At 44.9% G+C, this 21,546-nt stretch overlaps 1 protein-coding gene across 1 annotated transcript in view; it reads right to left on the bottom strand.

Moving 5' to 3' along the window:
* The window catches only part of LOC134354620 (probable voltage-dependent R-type calcium channel subunit alpha-1E), a 484,959-nt gene that overhangs the window by 65,379 nt on the left and 398,034 nt on the right, over positions 1–21,546 (bottom strand). Inside the window, exons 34-36 of the mRNA XM_063063634.1 lie at positions 18,500–18,641; positions 10,588–10,715; positions 4,463–4,559 (exon numbers count right to left, since the gene is read on the bottom strand). Of these exons, the coding sequence (XP_062919704.1) occupies positions 4,463–4,559; positions 10,588–10,715; positions 18,500–18,641 (367 nt within the window). The remainder of the gene's footprint in view (positions 1–4,462; positions 4,560–10,587; positions 10,716–18,499; positions 18,642–21,546) is intronic.

The following is a 21,546-nucleotide window of genomic DNA, read 5'->3' as shown; positions in this document are numbered from 1 at the left end:
GGCGTAAAAGGAACTACAGAGGCATCTGAGAGGAGCTGACCAAAGTTGATTGGAAGGGGACACTAGCAGGGGTGACATCAGAACAGCAATCGCTGGAGTTTCAGGGAGCAATTTGGAAGGTGCACAGTAGATTTATTACAAAGAAGAGGCATTCTAAAGGGAGGGCGTAGAAACCGTGGCTGTTAAAGGAAGCCAAGGTCAACATTAAGGTAAAAGAGAGGGCATATAACATAGCAAAAATAGTGGGGATCTAGAGGATTGGAAAGCTTTTTAAAACCAACAGAAGGCAACTAAAAAAGCAATAAGGAGAGAAAAGATAAAGGTAAGCTATCATAATATCAAAGAGGATATCAGAAGTTTTCTTCAGATATGTAAAAAGTAAAAGACAGGTTAGAGTAAGTAACAGACCATTGGAAAGTGATGGAGAGGTGGTAATGGGGGACAAAGAAATGGCAGATGGATTGCCATTTTGATGCCAATTGCATCAATCTTCACCATGGAAAATAGCAGTAGTATGCCAGAAATTCAAAAGAGTGTTAGGGGGCAGAAGTGAGTGCAGTTCCTATTAGTAAAGATAAAATGCTTGGTAAGGTGAAAGGTCTGAAGGTAGATAAGTCACCTAGACCAGATGGTGTATACCCCAGGGTTCTGAAAGAGGTAGCTGAAGAGATTGTGGGGACATTAGCAGTGATCTTTCAAGAATCATTAGATTCTGGAATGATTATTGCAATATCACTCCACTCTTTACGAAGGGACAGAAGTAAAAGACAGAAAACTATTGGCCAGTTAGCTTGACGTCAGTGGTTGGCAAGATGTTAGAGTCCATATTAATGTTGCGGTGTCGGGGTACTTGGAGGCACATGATAAAATGGGCCAAAGTCAGCATAGTTTCCTTCAGGGAAATCTTGCCTGAAAAATCTGTTGGAATTTTTTGAGGAAATAACATGCAGGATAGGCAAAGGAGAGTTAGTTGATGTTGTTTACTTGGAATTTCAGACGACCTTTGACAAGGTGCCACATGTGAGGCTGCTAAACAAGATAAATACCATAGTATTATAGGAAAGATATTAGCATAGATAGAAGATTGGCTGATTGGCATGTGGAAATGAGTGAGCCTTTATTGGTTGGCTGCCAATGACTCATGGTGTTCCACAGGGGTAGGTGTTAGGACTGCTATATGTCATGTTATATGCCAATGATTGGATGACAGAATTGATGGCTTTATGGCTAGGTTTGTGGACGATACAAAGATTGGTGAAGGGGCCAGCAGTGTTAAGGAAGCAGTAGAAGGATGGACAGATTAGGAGAATAAGCAAAGAAGTGTCTGATGGAATACAGTGTAGGGAAGTGTATGGTTATGCAGTTTGATAGAAGGAATAAAGACAAAGACTAATTTCTAAACAGCGAGCAAATTTAGAAATCTGAGGTGCAAAGAAACTTGGAAGACTTCGTGCAGGATTCCCTAAAGGTTAACTTGCAGGGTGAGTTGGTGGTAGTGAATGCAATTGTAATGTTAACATTCATTTCAAGAGGACTAGAATATAAAAGCAAGGATGTAATGCTAAGGCTTTATAAGACATTAATCAGACCACATGAAGTACTGTGAGCAATTCTGGGCTCTTTATCATAGAAAGGATGTGCTGGCATTGGAGAGGGTCCAGGAGAATGGTCCCTGGAATGAAAGGGTTAACATCTGAGGAGCATTTGATGGCTCTGGGCCTGTACTCACTGGAGCTGAGAAGAATGGGGGGAATCTCATTGAAACCAATAGTATATTGAAAGTGCAAGACAGAGCAGATGTTTCCAATAGTGTTAGAGTATAGGACCAGAAGGCATGGTCTCAGAATACAATGATGTTCCTTTAGACAGTGATAAGGAGGAATTTCTTTAGCCACAGGGTGGTGAATCTCTGGCATTCATTGTCACAGACAGCTGTGGTGGTAAAGTCATTGGGTACTTTGCAAGCAGAGATGTATAGGTTCTTCATTAGTAACAGTGTCAAAGATTATTGGGAGAAGGCAGGATAATGGGATTGAAAGGGATAATAAATCAGCAGGATAACGGTATTGCATCATGGCTGGTTTATTATCCCTTTCAACCCCATTATGAGCTGAATAGCCTAATTCTGCTCCTATTATCTTATGGTCTATTTGGTTAGGGGAATGGGCATCAGGACCAGTGGAGGAGAGGGGCTACATCCAATGCTCAGGCTGGTGAGAACAGTGGATCAGGAAGCTCATTCAAGGAGCTGGACAAGTGAGATTGACAGTTCAGAAATGGAGTTCCCAACCTGGGGCCCAAGGACCCCTTGCTTAATGGTATTTGTCCATGGCATAAAAAAGTTGGGAACCCTGGTCTTGATAGTGATAGGACGACTTTTCCTTCAGTGACCCTGGGGTACACAGTGAGACATGACCTGATTCTACATACCATCAGGAACCTTAACCAAGCCTACCTCCCTTCATCACCTAACTAGAGAGTCTCAAAACATCTTGCAGCTGGGATGAGCTACTTCAGTCTGGACAGAGGAGAGGAACTGTGACCTTTTACCCTGTGTGGCTTTACAGAGTATGCAGCACATCAAAGTAGGAGGCTTCGAGATGGAGGCCAGTGACTTTCCAGCCCTTAATGAGTAGCGTCTCCACCGTATTGAGACACTTGGAGAACACAGGTTGTGTTCACATGGATAAAATATCAATCAATCAAATAGACGGAGGTTACCTACATAGGGTCTTGATCATTCATTTCAGGCAGTGCCACAACCTACAACAACTAACGCAAAGAAATGTACATTTACAGGGCAAGTCAGGCATTACTAAGAGCTGGCAATGTTCTTCAAACCTGCAGGGATCCAACTACTAACACAACATATTCTGCAGATGCTGGGAATCCAGAGTAAATACACAAAATGTTGGATGAGCTCAGCATGTCAGCAGCAATGTACGGAAAGGAATAAAGAATCAATGATTTGGGCTGAGCCCCTTCCTCCAGACTGGAAAGAAAAGGGAAAGAGTCAGAATAAAAAGGTGGGGGAGGGGAAGGAGCACAAGCTAGAAAGTGACAGGTGAAGCCAGGTGAGGGGGCAGATAGGTGGTTGGGGGAGGGGCGATGAAGTGAGAAGCTGAAGGTGACAGGTGGGGAAGATAAAGGGCTGAAGAAAAAGGTATCTGACAGGAGAGGGGAGTTGACCGTGGGGAAAAGGGAAGGAGGACGAGCAGCAGAGGTAGGCCATAGGCAGGTAAGGAGAAAAGAAGAGGTAAGAGGGGAGCCAGAATAGGGGATGGAAGAACAGAGAGGGGGAAGGAGGCTGAAATTTCTGGAAATTAGAGAAATTGATGTTCATGCCGTCAGGTTGGAGGCTATCTAAATGGAATATTTATTTCATCAATACCAAGAGTTTCCAGTATGAAATCAAAGGCAATGAATGCTGTGGTGGTGGTGGGGTGGAGAGACAGATCAAAGTGTTAAATGACTGATCAAATCATGCACCACCTGCCAAGACTTCATAGAGAATGTCTGTGTTCTGGTAAGCCACTGACACACAGGTCATCCCTTTCAGGCATCGTTTACTTCTCCAAAATGATCAGGCAGGTTAGTTTTAGGGTATAAGTCCCTTTACACCATCACGACAAACACCTTAGAGGACCTGCTTAAGGTCAAGTCATATAGTCATACTGCAGAGAAACAGGCCCTTCAGTTCAATTCATCCATGCCCAATGTTGCCCACCAAGCCAGTCCCACCTGCCTGCCTTTGAAACCAACCTCTCCTGTCCAGGTACAACCACCTCTCCTGTCCAGGTACAACAACCTCTCCTGTCCATGTACTTATCTAGATGGCTGTTGAATGTTACTAATGTGCCCACCTCAACCACCACTTGCAATATTTCATTCGAAGCATATTCCATCATTACGTGAAGAAGCTGCCTCTGATGTCCCTTTAAATCTCTCACCTCTGATTTTAAACCTATGTTTTCTTCATTATCACACCCTTTCCCTGGGGAAAAAAAACTGTGCTTTCGCCCCATCTATGTCCGCCATGATCCTATCAACCTCTATCAGGTCACCACTCAGTCTCCCAAGTTCCCTGGAATAATGTCCTTGTCGACCCAACCTCTCTTTGTAAAGCAGGTCCCAAAATCCAGGCAACATCCTGGAAAATGTTTTCTGTCCTCTCCCTAATTTAGTAACATCTTTGCTACAAATGTCAGTTATAGGATTCCATTCCCAATATGAACATCCTCCATCCTGACAAATAATCAGCTTTCAGAACAGGGTAAAAACAAGTCACTGTTTTCCAAGACTAATTAGAGAAAAGTTAATATGAACACATATATTAATGGATGATATTTAAAAAATAACTCTCATTAAATTGAGAATTGGCTCCATTCACCCTAGAATATAAACAGTGATAAATATCCTTTCAGTGTCAGGCAGGCACAGACTGATTTTGTTTTCCTTCTACCTTGTAAGCAACTTTCGAAGGACATTTCTTCCCCAGACCCAGCGGTGGAGACATGAGGGTCAGCATTTGATACATGTCAGTGTAATGGATTCGGCCGCTTTGCATGGAGGGAGGGGGATGGTAAGCATGTCCAGGAGAAACAGAACAGGAAAGAGTTAATCACATCTATCTCAATCAGCAGAACAGTCCTTTTTTTTTCTTAGAATTATAATAATATAATGTCAAAAGGTGGCCAATCAGTCTATTGTGTGTGTGTGCAGGCTCTTTGGAAGAGCTATCCAATCAGTTTCACCCAAATGCCCATTCCCTTAAAAGCATGAATCCAATTCCCTTTTGAAAGTTACAACAGAATCTGCTTCCTCCACCCTTTCAGGCAGTGCATTTCACATCACAGAAACCTGCTGTGTAAAGTTACCTCCTTGGTATATTTGCCAATTATTTCAATGTCTTTATTCTTTGTTTACCCAAAGTTCAGCTGTTGCATAAATGTGGTGGTAGAATGTGATCAGACTCGGTAACGTCCCGAGTGATGATGGGGTTTCTGGTTAATTTCCTACTGGATGGACAGTACTCAGTGCACAAGCAGAGTCAGAGGAGAGGAGGGAGTGAGGGAGGGAGAGAGGGTGGGGAGGAAGACATGCATCCCATGCATGTGGAGTATGCAATTCAGCCTCGTTAAAGAAACAGTTTCTCTCAGTTCTATTATTTTTACACAGGTCTTCACCTCCCATTTAATATCAAAGCCTTGTCCAAATGTTACAATATAATAGGGTGCATCCATCACTAGGTTCTCAACTCATGCACATGAGTAAAAGTGGAACAGGCTGCTGACTTGCTGGAGAGACCAGTGATATGTTTTTCATCACTACCTCCAAAGATGGCCAAAACTGGCGTGCCAAGTTTGGTTTACATATCAGTATGCATATATTTGTATGAATGTGTGTGTGAGAGATGGAGAGAGTATGTTTCTTTAAGAGTGTGTGTTTGTGTGAGTTTATACTGGGGAAAAATCAGTGTTTGTGTGTTGGCAATTGTGCTTAAGTAGGTGAAATGTGTATCTTGAGTGTTTACATATCTCAGTGTTTATCTAGCGTGTATCTGCGTGTGTCTGCAAACATGGACTTAAGTTTGTGTGTGTCTTATTGTGACAATGACTGTGTTTAATGTTAATCCTTATCCTTCTGGAATTTTGTGAGTGCACATCTAATTGTCCGCGCACGTGTCTGTGTGTGTGTGTGTGTGTGTGTTTGACAGTTTGAGTAACAATGGCTCTGTGTGTCAGAGTAAGTGGGGGGGGGAGAGAGAGAGTGCTAACGAGTCAGAAGTGTGTAATACTGAGAGAATGCATACGAGAAAAGAGTATGCTTGTGAGAGGGTGAATATGTATTTTGTGAAGGAGTACGTGTGTGTGCGTGCGCACGTGCATGCTTAGGAAGAGAGTGTATTTGAGAGAGGAACTGCATATGTAAAAATGTGTATGAAAAAGTTAGTAGGAGATTGCGTATGTGACAGAGAAAGAGAACGGTGTATATCTGTTTGTGAAAGAGTATTAGTGTGAGTTTTCAGAGAAGATAGTAAATGTATGAAATAGAGAGAGAAAGAGAGTGGGTAAGAGTCTGTGTGAACAGAGGGCCACCTTTATGAAAAACGTAACAGCAACATATTGTGAGCTTCCAGGAATACAATGTTAGTGAGACTTAGTACCTGTGGCAGCAGGAATAGTGCTTTGAGACCAAGAAGCACACCCACCCACCCACCGACCCACACCTGAACAGGCTCCTGGCCACTTTGAGATGGTTTCTGTCAGCAGGTTGAAACTAGTGAGGTGCAGCAAAGCTGAGATTCTGTCTCTTTAAAGGAGGTATGTTGTTCCCCAGTCAGAGGGAGATAACCACTGTCTGTGAAGTTAATATGGAGCAAACCTTGCAGGCCACCCTACAAGGGCACTTCCTCCCCAGTCCCAGGGGGGGTGTGATCATACACACTATTGCGTACATGTCCTTATAGTGAATCCTTCCGCTACAAAAAAAGCACAGTCAGTTAGACAACAATAATAGCCACAGAGAGAATGACAGATCCATCTCTCAACAAGAACACAGTTCAGTGCTACTTCTGTGGGGAGACCAGGAAATGGACTTGTTCTTCACCTGATTCAGAGTGAACTGCCTCATGGTAAATGTTGGTTTCCAAGGCACAACCAACATGAGTGAGAACCAATGGTGAAAGGAGATATTGACCTGGACATTTGAGTGCAGAACACCACTTTCTTGTGCGTTAGCCCAACATGGTCAGAATTGTAGATGCCGTATGCAACACTGTTACTAATCTGTCTTGTGTTTCTCACCTAAGTGAATAGCAGGCAAGTGGCAGAAATGTGCAGAGTAGGCAGTGGTGTCATTATTATTGAGATGGGAATTGGAAACTAGCCTGGAAGAATAGGCTGGCAAGGGAAAACCAGGTCTGGAAAGCAGGCAGTTAGCCCCTATCCCTCTTTTTTTAATATAAAGATAGAGTTAATTTCTTGCAGGGTATCTTGGAGAATTGAGTTGGAGGTCTCGATTATTGTGAGGCCGAGGAATACTGTGATCTGTGCTAATCTCTCTCAGATGTCCCCACTGCCTTGTGGGGAGCCTCGGGAGAGATGAAGGCTACGGGAGTAAACCCAGACAGGAAATCCAGAGTGGCTGGATGTCACTGATATCCTTTCAGCAGCTCCTGCATCCAAGCTGGTGCCAAACGCATTGCTTTGCTTTCCTTTGGACTACACAGGAGAGGCTGAGAAGGGGATCTTGAAGACTGGGCAACCCAGGATCTCCATACCTTCCTCCCAGACTTGTGCCCTGGAGAGGTCACTGCATCCATTGTCCTTTGAGATAGACAGATGGCTTCATCATGATCATCATTTCAGATGTCCTTATTTCACAGAAATATGAAGCGTTAGTCATGGCCCAGCAAAACTGAGGGAGAATGGTGAAGGCTGAGACAGCTGAGAGGACCTAGTCAAGAACCATCTCAAGAAGCAATGTTCTTGTCTCTACATGTCTGACCCACAGTAGTTCTGGGTAAGCAGATCTGTCCTTAGCCTAACACACAATTCCAAAGAACTGATGTTCTGTATAATTTAATGCCGAGGTCACTTTCTCCTGGTTATGCCCTATTGATCTCTCATTGCTGTTCTCACCCTATTAAACCATCTATTGTCATCAAGGAGGACAAAGGCAGAAGGCATGTGAAACACTACCGCCTGGAAATCACATTCCTTCCTGACTCAGAAATGAATTGCTGGGTCTAATCTCTGGAATTCTCTGGACAACAGCGCTGTGGAATAATCTTCACCAGAAGGGCTGTAGTGGGCCAAAGAGGAGGCATACTATCACCTTCTCGAGGGTGATTGAGATGGGTGATAAATTTTGGTCGTGGCAATGATGCCCACATTCCAAACAATGGAACAAAAACTGTATACTGACTGTTGTTCCTCAGTCTCTCTTCTTCAGAGATTTATTAACATTGATATTTTACACTCCCTCTGCCTCATGTACTACATACTGATAACCCTCAATCCCTCACATAAAGGAATTTATCTCTCTAAATTGATCTGTAATTCAGAAATTAATCTAGAGCTTATCTAATGTTTCAGTGCTCATGTACAGAAAGAGGCAAAATGATTCAGAGGCTGCAGTACTGTGATTACCCGTCACTTCAAAATGCCAGTTGACCCACTATTTCATTTTGAAAAATTTTCTTCAATATGAACAAGATTTGGCTGCTCCTGGATATTCACCGCTGGTTATAGTAGCTCACTTGGCTTGTAGTTGTTACATGTTCAGAGTGACTGTAGCAACTTGTCTGGCTTCCATGGCACCTCAAGGAGAAACAACGAGAAATGAAACAAGAGTGATCTCCTGGTTTTGTCACTGATACCAAGTACACATCATCCAACTTGAATATATTGTCATTTCACGGTGGTCATTGTGTCCAACTTCTACAGTGACCTGTACACTGTACAGCACAATCGGAGATTCTCCACCATCAGTAATGCAGAAGATGCATAAATCAGTTGTTTACTATCTTCTCAAGAAGAACCAGATAATCGTAGCAGGCCATGCTGCTTGGAGTGCAGAAACCCTACACGTAACTACAATTAAGGAAGTTTCCTGGTAGGAGTTGTCACATCTTTTCTCTTTTGCTGCTGAGGAGACAGGTGGACAGAATTCACTGACGCAAGTGGGGACACTTGAGTCTTGAGATTGCGGAAAGTCTTTGTGAGGAATGAAAGCCTCAGACATGTTCCTGGAGTCACAAGAAGCTCATGGAGACACCAGAGATTGCAGATGCTGGAATCTGGAGCAACAAACAATCTGCTGGAAGAACACAACAGGTCAACTGGCATCTGTGGAAGGAAATGAATTGTCGATGTTTTGGGTTGAAACCTGCATCTGGAGGGTTAAAGGCCAGATGAGAGGGTTTTGATACTGACAGTTCCTTTCATCGCACATATGCTGCTCGACCTGATGCCTTCTTCCAGCAGATTGTGTGTTGCACAAGAATTTCATGTTTGCTGAACTACTAATCAATGGCTGTCCAGAAATAGCAGTGGTGGGTATTGCATTGCCCTGCCAAGAAGGTTGTTTGGGGTGTTCAGTACCTATGGTCTACGTGTAATCTTATCATCCCAAGTCTGAATGCTGGAAGTCTGTGCTTCCAGTGGCCACTGCCTCCCTCTTTGTCTGAACCTTTATTGGAAGGAGAGGATTGTCCACTGAAACAGCTGATCTGTTACATCCGCTCAGCACCTCCTGCCTTTCTCTTGCTCTTTCTGTTCCACTTGTTTTGGGACAAAGAACAAGGGCTACTCTGCATGACCACAAGATTGTGGAGGATGCAGGAGATGTGAAGTGGGAAATTCTTACAGTGAATTCAGCCTTAGACATCAGAATTGGTGATTGATGCCATCGTTTGTTACTACCTTTGAGGAAGAGGTATAGTAGTCTGAAGACCTGTACTCAAAGATTCAGGAGCAGTTTCTTCCTCTACATCATAAATTTTCCACATGGTCCATATACTCACACACACTGCCTCATTCTTCCTTTGTTTAGTACTATTTATTTTTGCAGTCTAATTCTATCTTTTTGTACTGTACTGCTGCTGCAAAACAACAAATTACATGTCACATATGTCAGTGACAATAAATCTGATTCTCAGAAATGATTATCTTCAGGCTCATCAGCCCTGTGCCTATGGTCAGTATTTACAAGAGCTGGTATTGCTTTGAGGCAGCACAGTTAGGAGAACAGACTTTGTCCTTGAAGCCATCCATTGGTCTGGAGTAGTGTTGGTAGAGTAGGTTGTCTCAAAGCTGTGCAAAGGTCATATGATCTTCCTGTAGGTGTAGTATTGACCATTAAGCACACATGTTGAAGTTAGAGGGTTAAACAAAGAGATCAGGGTTCCCGTGTAGAATGATTAACACCATGTCTAACAGTCTAACACTCTCTCACTCTCTAAAGTCTACCTCCGAGGTGGATTTAGATGCCTTCACTGCCTGAAGCTAAAAAAAGAAAGTCTTTCTCTCTAAGTGAGAACCTGCACTGAGACCCTAACACTACGGCAAAGCTGCAGATTAAGTCATGGCAGAAGTTTGCTACCTCCACTTAAAACTAGCTGGAGGCTAAGGAGTTCAATGCCACTGTGACCATCATCATGGTAAAGTTCCTTGCCTGGAACTCCATCTGAATGCACCTCTCCTGGCTTTTATTTTATTCTCTTTGCGATGGGCAAGGGAAGGTCGCAGTGGTCCTGAGAGAGTATACAGTTATTTTCATGAGGAAGAGGAAGTGACACACACTAGTTAAGGTACTGTTAGTTCCTTGAGTGAGAGGTACTGAGGGGCACAAGATAACTACCTGAGGGTGAGGGGGGAACATGTGTCAGTGTGCAGGTGTCAGCTAGAAACAAAACATTTTATCCTTAGACTAAATCCCTCATCACATCTGTTGTGGTATTAATAATTCTCCAACATGAGGAGAATGCACTCTTCTTTTCTCTCTCATTATACATTTCTGCCTCATCCTATGACATTACTATTTAGCTTGCAAGAGGTAGCCCCTTCAGGCTTGTACACCTACCAGGCAGCCCGATCGTATTCAGCCCAGACCCGCACAAACTCATCCAAGTGATGAGGGCCTAGGATAGATGAGTCCCGTGTCAGATACTCAAAGTTATCCATGATGACGGCCACAAACAGGTTCAGCATCTGGAAGACAATCAACATTTCTTTCACAAGAGGTCCCTCCGGCCAAACATCCGCTCTAGATGTAAGCAGCAATAGCTGAATCAACACCCCAACACAAAGGGATGGCCCTGAGGATCAAACTCAGCTGCTGCATTTCTCCAAACAGCTCAACAGGAACAGCAAGACTCCGGCAGTGCAACAACTATTTAGGATCACAGACTTGGTACCAAGTGGTGGATGGTGCACATCTCTGAGCCATCATGTATGGTAAAAGCAAGGAACCCCACACACCAGATATTGAGGGAACACACACAAAAAATGCTGGTGAACGCAGCAGGCCAGGCAGCATCTATAGGATGAGGTACAATCGACGTTTCGGGCCGAGACCCTTCGTCAGGACTAACTGAAAGAAGAGACGTAAGAGATTTGAAAGTGGGAGGGGGAGGGGGAGATCCGAAATGATAGAAGAAGACAGGAGGGGAAGGGATGGAGCTAAGTGCTGGAAAGTTGATTGGAAAAAGGGATACGAGGCTGGAGAAGGGAGAGGATCATGGGACAGGAGGCCGAGGGAGAAAGAAAGGGGGAAGGGAGCATCAGAGGATGGGCAAGGAGTTATAGTGAGAGGGAAAGAGGGAGAAAAAAGAGAGAAAAAAGGGGGAATTAAAAAAAAAGAATAAATAAATAAGGAATGGGGTACGAAGAGGAGGTGGGGCATTAACGGAAGTTAGAGAAGTCAATGTTCAAATCAGGTTGGAGGCTACCCAGATGGAATATAAGGTGTTGTTCCTCCAACCTGAGTGTGGCTTCATCTTGACAATAGAGGAGGCCGTGGATAGACATATCAGAATGGGAATGGGACGTGGAATGAAAATGTGTGGCCACTGGGAGATCCTGCTTTCTCCGGCGGACAGAGCATAGGTGATCAGCGAAACGGTCTCCCAGGTTGCGTCAGGTCTTGCCAATATAAAGGAGGCCGCATTGGGAGTACTGGACGCAGTATATCACCCCAGCCGACTCACAGGTGAAGTGTCGCCTCACCTGGAAGGACTATCTGAGGCCCTGAATGGTGGTGAAGGAGGAAGTGTAGCATTTGTTCTGCTTACAAGGGGATAAGTGCCGGGAAGGAGATTGGTGGGAAGCGATGGGGAGGACGAATGGACAAGGGAGTCCCGTAGGGAGCAATCCCTGCGGAAAGCAGAAAGCATAGGGGGGGAAGATGTGCTTAGTGGTGGGATCCCGTTGGAGATGGCGGAAGTTACGGAGAATTATATGTTGGACCCAGAGGCTGGTGGGGTGGTAGATGAGGACCAGGGGAACCCTATTCCTAGTGGGGTGGCAGGAGGATGGGGTGAGAACAGATGTGCGTGAAATGGGGGAGATGCGTTTGAGAGCAGAGTTGATGGTGGAGGAAGGGAAGCCCCTTTCTTTAAAAAAGGAGGACATCTCCTTCATCCTGGAATGAAAAGCCTCATCCTGAGAGCAGATGCAGCGGAGATGGAGGAATTGCGACAAAGGGATGGCATTTTTGCAAGAGACGGTGGGAAGAGGAATATTCCAGGTAGCTGTGAGAGTCCGTAGGCTTACAGTAGACATCAGTAGAAAAGCAGTCTCCAGAGATAGAGACAGGAAAATCAAGAAAGGGGAGAGAGGTATTGGAAATGGACCAGGTAAACTTGAGGGCAGGGTGAAAGTTGGAGGCAAAGTTAATGAAGTCAACGAGCTCAGCATGCGTGCAGGAAGCAGCGCCAATGCAGTCGTCGATGTAGCGAAGGGAAAGTGGGGGACAGATACCAATATAGGCTTGGAACATGGATTGTTCCACAAAGCCACCAAAAAGGCAGGCATAGCTGGGACCCATATGGGTGCCAATGGCTACACCTTTAGTTTGGAGGAAGTGTGAGGAGCCAAAGGAGAAATTATTAAGAGTAAGGACTAATTCCACTAGACGGAGGAGAGTGGTGGTAGAGGGGAATTGGTTAGGTCTGGAATCCAAAAAGAAGTGGAGAGCTTTGAGACCCTGGTGGGGGATGGAGGTATATAGGGATTGGATATCCATGGTGAAAATGAAGCGGTGGGGGCCAGGGAATTTAAAATCATTGAAAAAATTCAGAGCGTGAGAAGTGTCACGAGCATAAGTAGGAAGGGATTGAACAATGGGGGAATAAAACAGTGTCGAGGTATGCAGACATGAGTTCAGTGGAGCAGGTGCAAGCTGAGACAATGGGTCTACCTGGACAGGCAGGTTTGCGGATCTTGGGTAGGAGGTAGAAATGGGAAGTGCGAGGTGTGGGAACTATAAGGTTGGTAGCAGTGGATGGGAGATCCCCTGAGCTGATAAAGCTGGTGATGGTGTGGGAGACAATGGCCTGGTGCTCCTTAGTAGGGTCATGATTGAGGGGTAAATAAGGGGAGGTATCTGCGAGTTGTCGCTGTGCCTTTGCAAGGTAGAGGTCAGATTACAACAGCACCCCCCCTTATCAGTGGGTTTTATAGTAAGGTTAGGATTAGTGCGGAGGGAGTGGAGAGCAAAGCGTTCAGAAAGAGTGAGGTTGGAATGGGAACAAGGTGCGGTGAAGTCCAGATGGTTGATGTCCCGTCGGCAATTAGCAATAAAGAGATCCAGAGCAGGCAGAAGACCAGAGAGGGGTGTCCATGAAGAGGAGGAAGGTTGAAGACGGGAGAAGGGGTCATCGGTAGGGTTGGGAGAGTCCTTGCCGAAGAAGTAGGCTCAAAGACGGAAACGGCAGAAGAAGAGTTCAGCGTCATGGCGAATGTGGAACTCGCTGAGGTGTGGGCGAAGGGGGACAAAGGTGAGGCCCTTACTGAGGACAGAGCGTTCTGCTTCAGCGTGTTGAAGTTCGGAGGGGATGGTAAAGACCCGGCATGGATGAGAAGTGGGATCAGAGGGGGGGAGAGGGAGGGAGGCTGGTGGTGTCAGTGGAGAGGGGAGGGTTGGGGTGGGGTGAGAGGAAGATAGAGCCTCTGAGGGTCCAGGAGTAGATGGTGGGATCTGAGGGAGACAGGGTTGCAGAGTGGTGGAGGGGGAAGGGGAGACTGGAGTCACAATAGCATCGCGTGAAGACTCGGCCTGGAGTTCAAGGCTGGAGTCGCAGTTGGTGGTTGCACAATCGCTTTGAAGGTGTCCATGGTCATTGAGGGAAGCTACTTTGGTGAAGCACCAATTAGAATAAAGAAATTGTGCTTTACAGACAACGAAATGTTTTGTAGAATGTTCTTCATCTCACGTTCTCAAATATTTACTGCTTATTTATTTATTATTATTATTTCCTTATCTTTGTATTTGCACATTTTGTGTCTTTTGCACACTGCTAGAATGCCCAAGTTGGCGCAGTCTTTCATTGATTCTATTATGGTTATAATTCTGTTATTGATTTATTGAGTATGCCTGCAAGAAAAAGAATCTCAGGGTTATATATGGTGACACATAGGTACTTCGATAATAAATTTACTTTGCACTTTAATACAACAGTGAACCTGGTCAGGTGACAGATCTCTCAGTGGATGAACATTTCAGAGGCAATGCCCAGAACTCCTTGAACTTTACTATAGTATTGAACAGACGGTATGGGAAAGTTTTTCATTGGTGGAGAGTGAATTATGATGATATTAGGCAGGGACCTGGGAGCATTAAATGGGAATGGATGTACTCAGGGAAATGCACAACGGCAATATGTAGCTTGCTTAGGGAGAACTTGCATCGGGTTCTGAATAGATTTGTCCCACTCAGGGGAAGGATGATAGGGTGAAGGAACAATGCTTGACAAGCGATGTGGAACATCTAGTCACGAGGAAGAAAGATGCTTACTTAAAGTTTAGGAAGCAAAGGTCAATCAGGGCTTTTGAGAGTTACATGCTAACCAGGAAGGAGCTTAAGACCAGACTTGTATAGGTGAGCTAGGTGACATAAGAATGCTTTGGTGAGTAAGATCAAGGTGTTCTACACAAATGTGAAGAACAGCAAGACGACTGTAAGGGTAAGGCCAATCAGGGACAAAAGGGGAAATATGTGCTTGGAGTCAGAGGATGCAGGGGAGGTCCATAAAGAATACTTTGCTTCAGTATTCACAATTGAGAGGGACCTTGACGAATATGAGGTCATTGTGGAACAGGCTCTAACATGACACTGTTGAGGATGTGTTGGAAATTTTGAAAAACATTAGGATAGTTAAATTCCTGAGGTTGAATGGGAGATACACCGGTTACTATGGGAAGCAAGGGAAGAGATTACTGTGCCTTTGGTGATGATCTTTGCATCCTCACTGGCTATAGTAGATTTAGTGGATCGGAGAGTGGTAAATATTATTCCTTTGTTTAAAGCCGATAATAGGGGTAACACTGGGAAATTCAGACCAGTGAATCTGACATCATTGGTGGGCATACTATCGGACAGGATTCTAAGAAACTGGATTTATGAGCACTTGGAGAAGCAAAGCCTATTTAAGGATGGCATTGTGAGTGACTGGTAGTGCCTAATGACCCAGGCTGAATTCTGTGAGAAAGTGATGAAACATATCGACAAAGGCAGAGAGCTGTGAGGTAATGCTGTAGTTCTATAAAACTCTGGTTAGACACATTGCTCCAAGAATATTGGCTCATTATCGGAAGGATGTGGAAGCTTTAGAGAGGGAGCAGAGGAGATATACCATGATGATACCTGGATTTTTTTTTAAAAAGAGATACAGTAAGGAACAGGCCCTTTTGGCCTTTTCAGCTGTGCTATCCACCTATCAGAGGTTAGCCTAATCACAGGACAATTTACAATGATCAATTAACCTACTAACAGGCAACACACATCAAAGTTGCTGGTGAACGCAGCAGGCCAGGAAGCATCTCTTGGAAGAGGTACAGCTGACGTTTCGGGCCGAGACCCTTCGTCAGGGCTAACTGAAAGAAGAGCTAGTAAGAGATTTGAAAGTGGGAGGGGGAGGGCGAGATCCAAAATGATAGGAGAAGACAGGAGGGGGAGGGATGGAGCCAAGAGCTGGACAGTTAATTGGCAAAAGGGATATGAGAGGGCCACTGGGCCTCAGGTGAGGTGACACTTCACCTGTGAGTTGGCTGGGGTGATATACTGCATCCTGTGCTCCCGATGTGGCCTTCTATATATTGGCGAGACCCGCGCGCAGACTGGGAGAGTGTCTTGCTGAACACCTACGCTCTGTCCGCCAGAGAAAGCAGGATCTCCCAGTAGCCACACATTTTAATTCCACGTCCCATTCCCATCCTGATATGTCTATCCACGGCCTCCTCTACTATAAAGGTGAAGCCACACTCAGGTTGGAGAAACAGCATCTTATATTCCGCCTGGGTAGCCTCTAACTTGATGGCATGAACATTGACTTCTCTAACTTCCACTAATACCCCACCTCCCCCTCATACCCCATCCGTTGTTTATTTATATACACACATTCTTTTTCTCTCTCTCCTTTTGCTCTCTCTGTCCTTCTCACTGTACCCCTTGCCTATCCTCTGGGTTTTTTCCCCCCTCCCCCTTTTCTTTCTCCCCGGGCTTCCTGTCCCATGATCCTCTCATATCCCTTTTGCCAATCACCTGTCCAGCTCTTGGCTCCACCCCTCCCCCTCCTGTCTTCTCCTATCATTTTGGATCTCCCCCTCCCCCTCCCACTTTCAAATGTCTTACTAACTTCCTTCAGTTAGTCCTGACGAAGGGTCTCAGCCTGAAACGTCGACTGCACCTCTTCCTAGAGATGCTGCCTGGCCTGCTGCGTTCACCAACAACTTTGATGTGTGTTGCTTGAATTTCCAGCATCTGCAGATTTCCTTGTGTTTGCATTTTTAAACCTACTAACAGGTATGTCTTTGGACTGCAGGAAGAAACTAGAGCACCTAGAGGAAACCCATGCACACATGAGAAGAAAGTACAAACTTTCTTACAGAGTACGCGGGCATTGAACTGCAAACTCCAATACCTCGAGCTGTAACAGTGTCATGTTAACTGCTATAGTAATGCTTAGTGCAGCTTGGCTTTGCTTTAGAAAGTATGTATTATGAGGATAGGTTGAGCAAGCTAGCTAGGGGTTTTCTCTTTGGAGAGAAGAAGGATGAGAAGTGACTTGATGGAGGTATACAAGATAAGAGGCATAGATAGCCAGAGACATTTTTCCAGGGTGGAAATAGCTAATACAAGGGGGCATAACTTTAAGGTGTTGGGAGGAAAGTATACAGAGGATGTCAGAGGCATGTTTTTTTACACAGTGAGTGGTAGGTGTGTGGAATGCGCTGCTAGGGGTGGTTATGGAGGCAGATATATTAGAGACATTTAACAGACTTGGCACAGCACAGTGGGCTGTAGCTTACTGCTCCACTCTATGTTCTAAAGCTGTGTCTATCTGCATGAGTGCAGCTGATGGTGTGAGTGCTCACATGTGTCTGTGGTGCTGTGAGCATACAGTCCGTGTGAGTGTGTGTGTGTGAGTGTGAGAGAGAGAGAGCTAAGGGCCATCTTCAAGAGAAAAGTAACAACCCTTCCCCAGTTTTTGTGATGTGATAAAGAGGTAAACATTGCCCGGATGCCTCTACTATTATATCAATCTTTATGTCAGTCTCCGAGGGTATGTAGCACGTATTTTAATCACTCTTGCAAACATCAGTCCCAGCAAGAACAAAGTACTCCATTGCATAGGCCAAAGCCAGCATGGTTTCCTTAGGGGAATTCTTGACTGACAAAGCTGTTGGAATTCTTTGAGGAAATAAAGGACAAGATAGACAAAGGAGAGTCAGTGGATGTTGTTTACTTGGATTTTCAGAAGGCCTTTGTGAAGGTACTGCACATGAAACTGCTAAACAAGAGCCCATGTTACTATAGGAAGGATAATAACATGGTCAGAGGATTGGCTGACAGGCAAGAGGCAAGATGTGGGAATAAAGGGAGCCTTTTCTGGTGACCTGCCGATGACTAGCGGTGTTCTGTGTGTGTTGGTGTTGGGACTGTTTCTTTTCATGTTATATTTTCAATGATTTGGATGACAGAATCGATGCTTTTGTGGTCAAGTTTGCAGATGATACAAAGATAGGTGGAGGGGCAGATATGTTGAGGAAGCAGAGAGACTGCAGAAGCACTTGGACAGATTAGGAGATTGGGCAAAGAAGTAGCAGGTGGAATACTGTGTCAGGAAAAGTACGGTCACACTTATTGGTAGAAGGAATAAAGGCGTAGACTATTTTCTAACTGGGGAGAAAATTCAGAAATCAGAGATGCAAAGGGACTTGGAAGTCCTCGTGCAGGATTCCCTTGCAGGTTAAGTTGATGGTGAAGAAGGTAAACTCCATGTTAGCATTCATCTTGAGACAATGAGAATATAAAAGCAAGGATGTAAAGCTGAGACTTTATAAGGCATTGGTCAGATAGCACTTAATAGTACTGTGAGCAGTTTTGGGCTCTTTATCTAAGGAAAGACGTGCTGGCATTGCAGAGGGGTCAGTGGAGGTTCATGAGAATGATTCCAGGAATGAAAGGGTTAATATATGAGGAGATTTTGATGGCCCTAGGCTTGAACTCATGGGAGTTTAGAAGATTGAAGGGGGAATCCGAGTAAAACCTTCCGAATATTAAAAGGCCTGGATACAGTGGACATACAGAGTCCAGGACCAGTTGGCACAGTCTCTCCATGTCCACTCTATCTAGGCTTGTCAATATTCGATAGGTTTCAATGAGATCACCCCTCATTCTTCAGCAAGTACAGGCCCAGAGCCATCAAAGTGACCAGATTAATGATGCCATCAAGGATGCTGATCGTGTTTTTCACTCGAAGATTGCCACTTACAAGGAATGAGCAGAGGAATATGAAAGAGACAAAGTAAAAGTAAGCAAAGTCCGTGCCACAGGTGGGCTCCCTGGTCCCTTCGCACTCCTTCCCACTCAGGCAGGCCAGCATGATCTCTTGCCAGGACTCCCCAGTCGCACTTCTGCAGAAAGCACACAATCTGTTAGCGTGACAGAATCATATACTTTCCTTGCATCTTCCTTAAATATTAAACCTGTTTCCTGGCCCTTGAACTAATGGAAACTGTTTTCCCTATTGCAGGAAGAACACCTTATACTTCTGCCTCAATAATCTACAATCATTGAGTTTTGCAGTTTTATCTCACAACACCTCTGGTGTGTTCTTCCCCCTTTTCCTTCCCAATCCCAATTTTTGTCTCCTTTCCCACCCTCTCCAAGCTCTCATGACCCATCTTCTTCTCCCTCTCAGTTCCATCCACCCACCACACACACATTCTTTCACCCAGAGGCTGTCCCCTTCCCTCATCTGGTTCTGGTTCTACTGTCCTTCAGCTCTCCCCTAATGGGGCCTATTACCTCTTTTACTTATCTAAGTCCAGCATTGTAACCTTTGTGTTCCTATTTATCTCCTCCAGCAGCTGCCTTCGCCATATCTTCCCCCCCCCATTTGCTCCATCTGCCATTCTTTATGTTCCCTCTGCTTCCACCTTTCATCCACCTACCTCTGTCTCCCAACTCCACCCATCTTCCTCCCTACCTGACATTCTTCACCCTGTTCAGTCGACCAATCACCTCCCTCTGTCTCTCAACTCCACTCATATTCCTTCCTAACCATCTACCTGTCATTCTTCAACCTCTTCAGTCCACCAATCACCTACTGGCCCCTGTCTCACCACACCACCCCCCCACCCATCTTACACTGATGTTCTCCCTCTCCACTCCCAGTCTGACTGCAGGCCATTGACCTGAAATGTTAGTTATTGCTTCCTACCCCCTCCACCAATGCTGCTCAACATGTTGAGTTCTCCCAGCAATTGTCTATTCCTGCTCTGTTTCTCTGCTCTACACTAGTCAGTGCCTCCACCTTTAACAAATCTCTCCCTAACTTTTTCCAGCTTCTCCCATCCATCCCTACAGCTGGAATCACTCACATCTCCAAATACTTCCAGCACTCTCTCTATGACACTCACATGAAGTTTGGTGAGCAGAATTGCACCAAATATTTCAATTATGGCTGAACCAAAATTTTCCAACCTTACCTCTTCGCCGTTGTTCTCTCTGTCTCTATTTGTGACTACAGGTGTTTTATGAACTTCTCCCTCAGTTTGCCCATATCCATCTGAAAGTTTCCTATGCACACCCAAGGGTCTTTTAAACATTGTTGAAAAACATAGAAACATAGAAAACCTACAGCACAATACAGGCCTTTTGGCCCACAAAGTTGTGCCGAACATGTCACTACCTTAGAAATTACTAGGCTTACCTATAGCCCTCTATTTCACTAAGCTCCATGTACCTATCTAATTGTCTCTTAAAAGACACTATCGTATCCGCCTCCACCAGCGTTGCCAGCAGCCTATTCCACGCACTCACCGCTCTGAGTAAAAAAACTTACCCCTGACATCTCCTCTGTACCTACTCCCCAGCAACTTAAACCTGTGTCCTCTTGTGGCAACCATTTCAGCCCTGGGAAAAAGCCTCTGACTATCCACATGATCAATGCCTCTCATCATCTTATACACCTCTATCAGGTCACCTTTCATCCTCCGTCACTCCAAGGAGAAAAGGCCAAGTTCACTCAACCTATTCTCATAAGGCATGCTCCCCAATCCAGGCAACATCCTCGTAAGTCTCCTCTGCACCCTCTCTATGGCTTCCACATCCTTCCTGTACTGAGGCGACCAGAACTGAGCACAATACTCCAAGTGTGGTCTGACCAGGGTCCTATATAACTGCAACATAACCTCTCGGCTCCTAAATTCAATTCCACGATTAATGAAGGCCAATACACCATATGCCTTCTTAACCACAGAGTCAACCTGCGCAGCTGCTTTGAGTGTCCTATGGACTCGGACCCCAAGATCCCTCTGATCCTCCACACTGCCGAGAGTCTTACCACTAATACTATATTCAGCCATCATATCTGACCTACCAAAATGAACTTCACACTTATCTGGGTTGAACTCCATCTGCAACTTCTCAGTTTTGCATCCTATCAATGTCCCGCTGTAACCTCTGACAGCCCTTCACACTATCCACAATACCTCCAACCTTTGTGTCATCAGCAAACTTACTAACCCATCCTCATCCAGGTCATTTATAAAAATCACGAAGAGTAGGGGTCCCAGAACAGATCCCTGAGGCACACCACTGGTGACTGACCTCCATGCAGAATATGACCCGTCTACAACCACTCTTTGCCTCCTGTGGGCAAGCCATTTCTGGATCCACAAAGCAATGTCCCCTTGGATCCCATGCCTCCTTACTTTCTCAATAAGCCTTGCATGGGGTACCTTATCAAATGCCTTGCTGAAATCCATATACACTACATCTACTGCTCTTCCTTCATCAACGTGTTTGGTCACAAGCACACTGATGTTGTACTCGCCTCTACCACTTCCTCTGGCAGCTCGTTCCATGTACCCAACCACCCTCTATGTGACAAACATGCCCATCAGGTCCCCTTTCTCATCTTAAACCAGTGTGGGGGTTTTTGGATTCCCCAACTTCAGTAAAAAAGACAGTGACCGCCCACTTTATCTATTCCCCTCATGATTTTACACACTTCTAAAAGGTGCGCTCCAGAGAGAAAAATTCGTCCAAGTTCCTACAGATCTCATAAAATTTCTGTGAATAATTTCTGCACTCCCTCTATCTTAATGATATACTTCCGATGGTGTTGCAACCAGAATGGCACACAATACTTCAGCTGCGGCCTAATAACTCACAGAATTATTAACACACATATTCCTCTGTTCATGGACAGTTTCCAGAACCCTGCCATTTGGTTTCCTTCATATTTCTGGAAAAATGTATTATTTCAAACTTTCTTGTATTGAATTTCATCTATCATATCTGCCCATTACA

Source organism: Mobula hypostoma, chromosome 12 (genome assembly GCF_963921235.1).
Source record: "Mobula hypostoma chromosome 12, sMobHyp1.1, whole genome shotgun sequence".
Lineage (NCBI taxonomy): Eukaryota > Metazoa > Chordata > Chondrichthyes > Myliobatiformes > Myliobatidae > Mobula > Mobula hypostoma.
The sequence above is the reverse complement of the archived record's forward strand: the minus strand, read 5'-3'. Positions and strand labels throughout refer to the sequence as shown.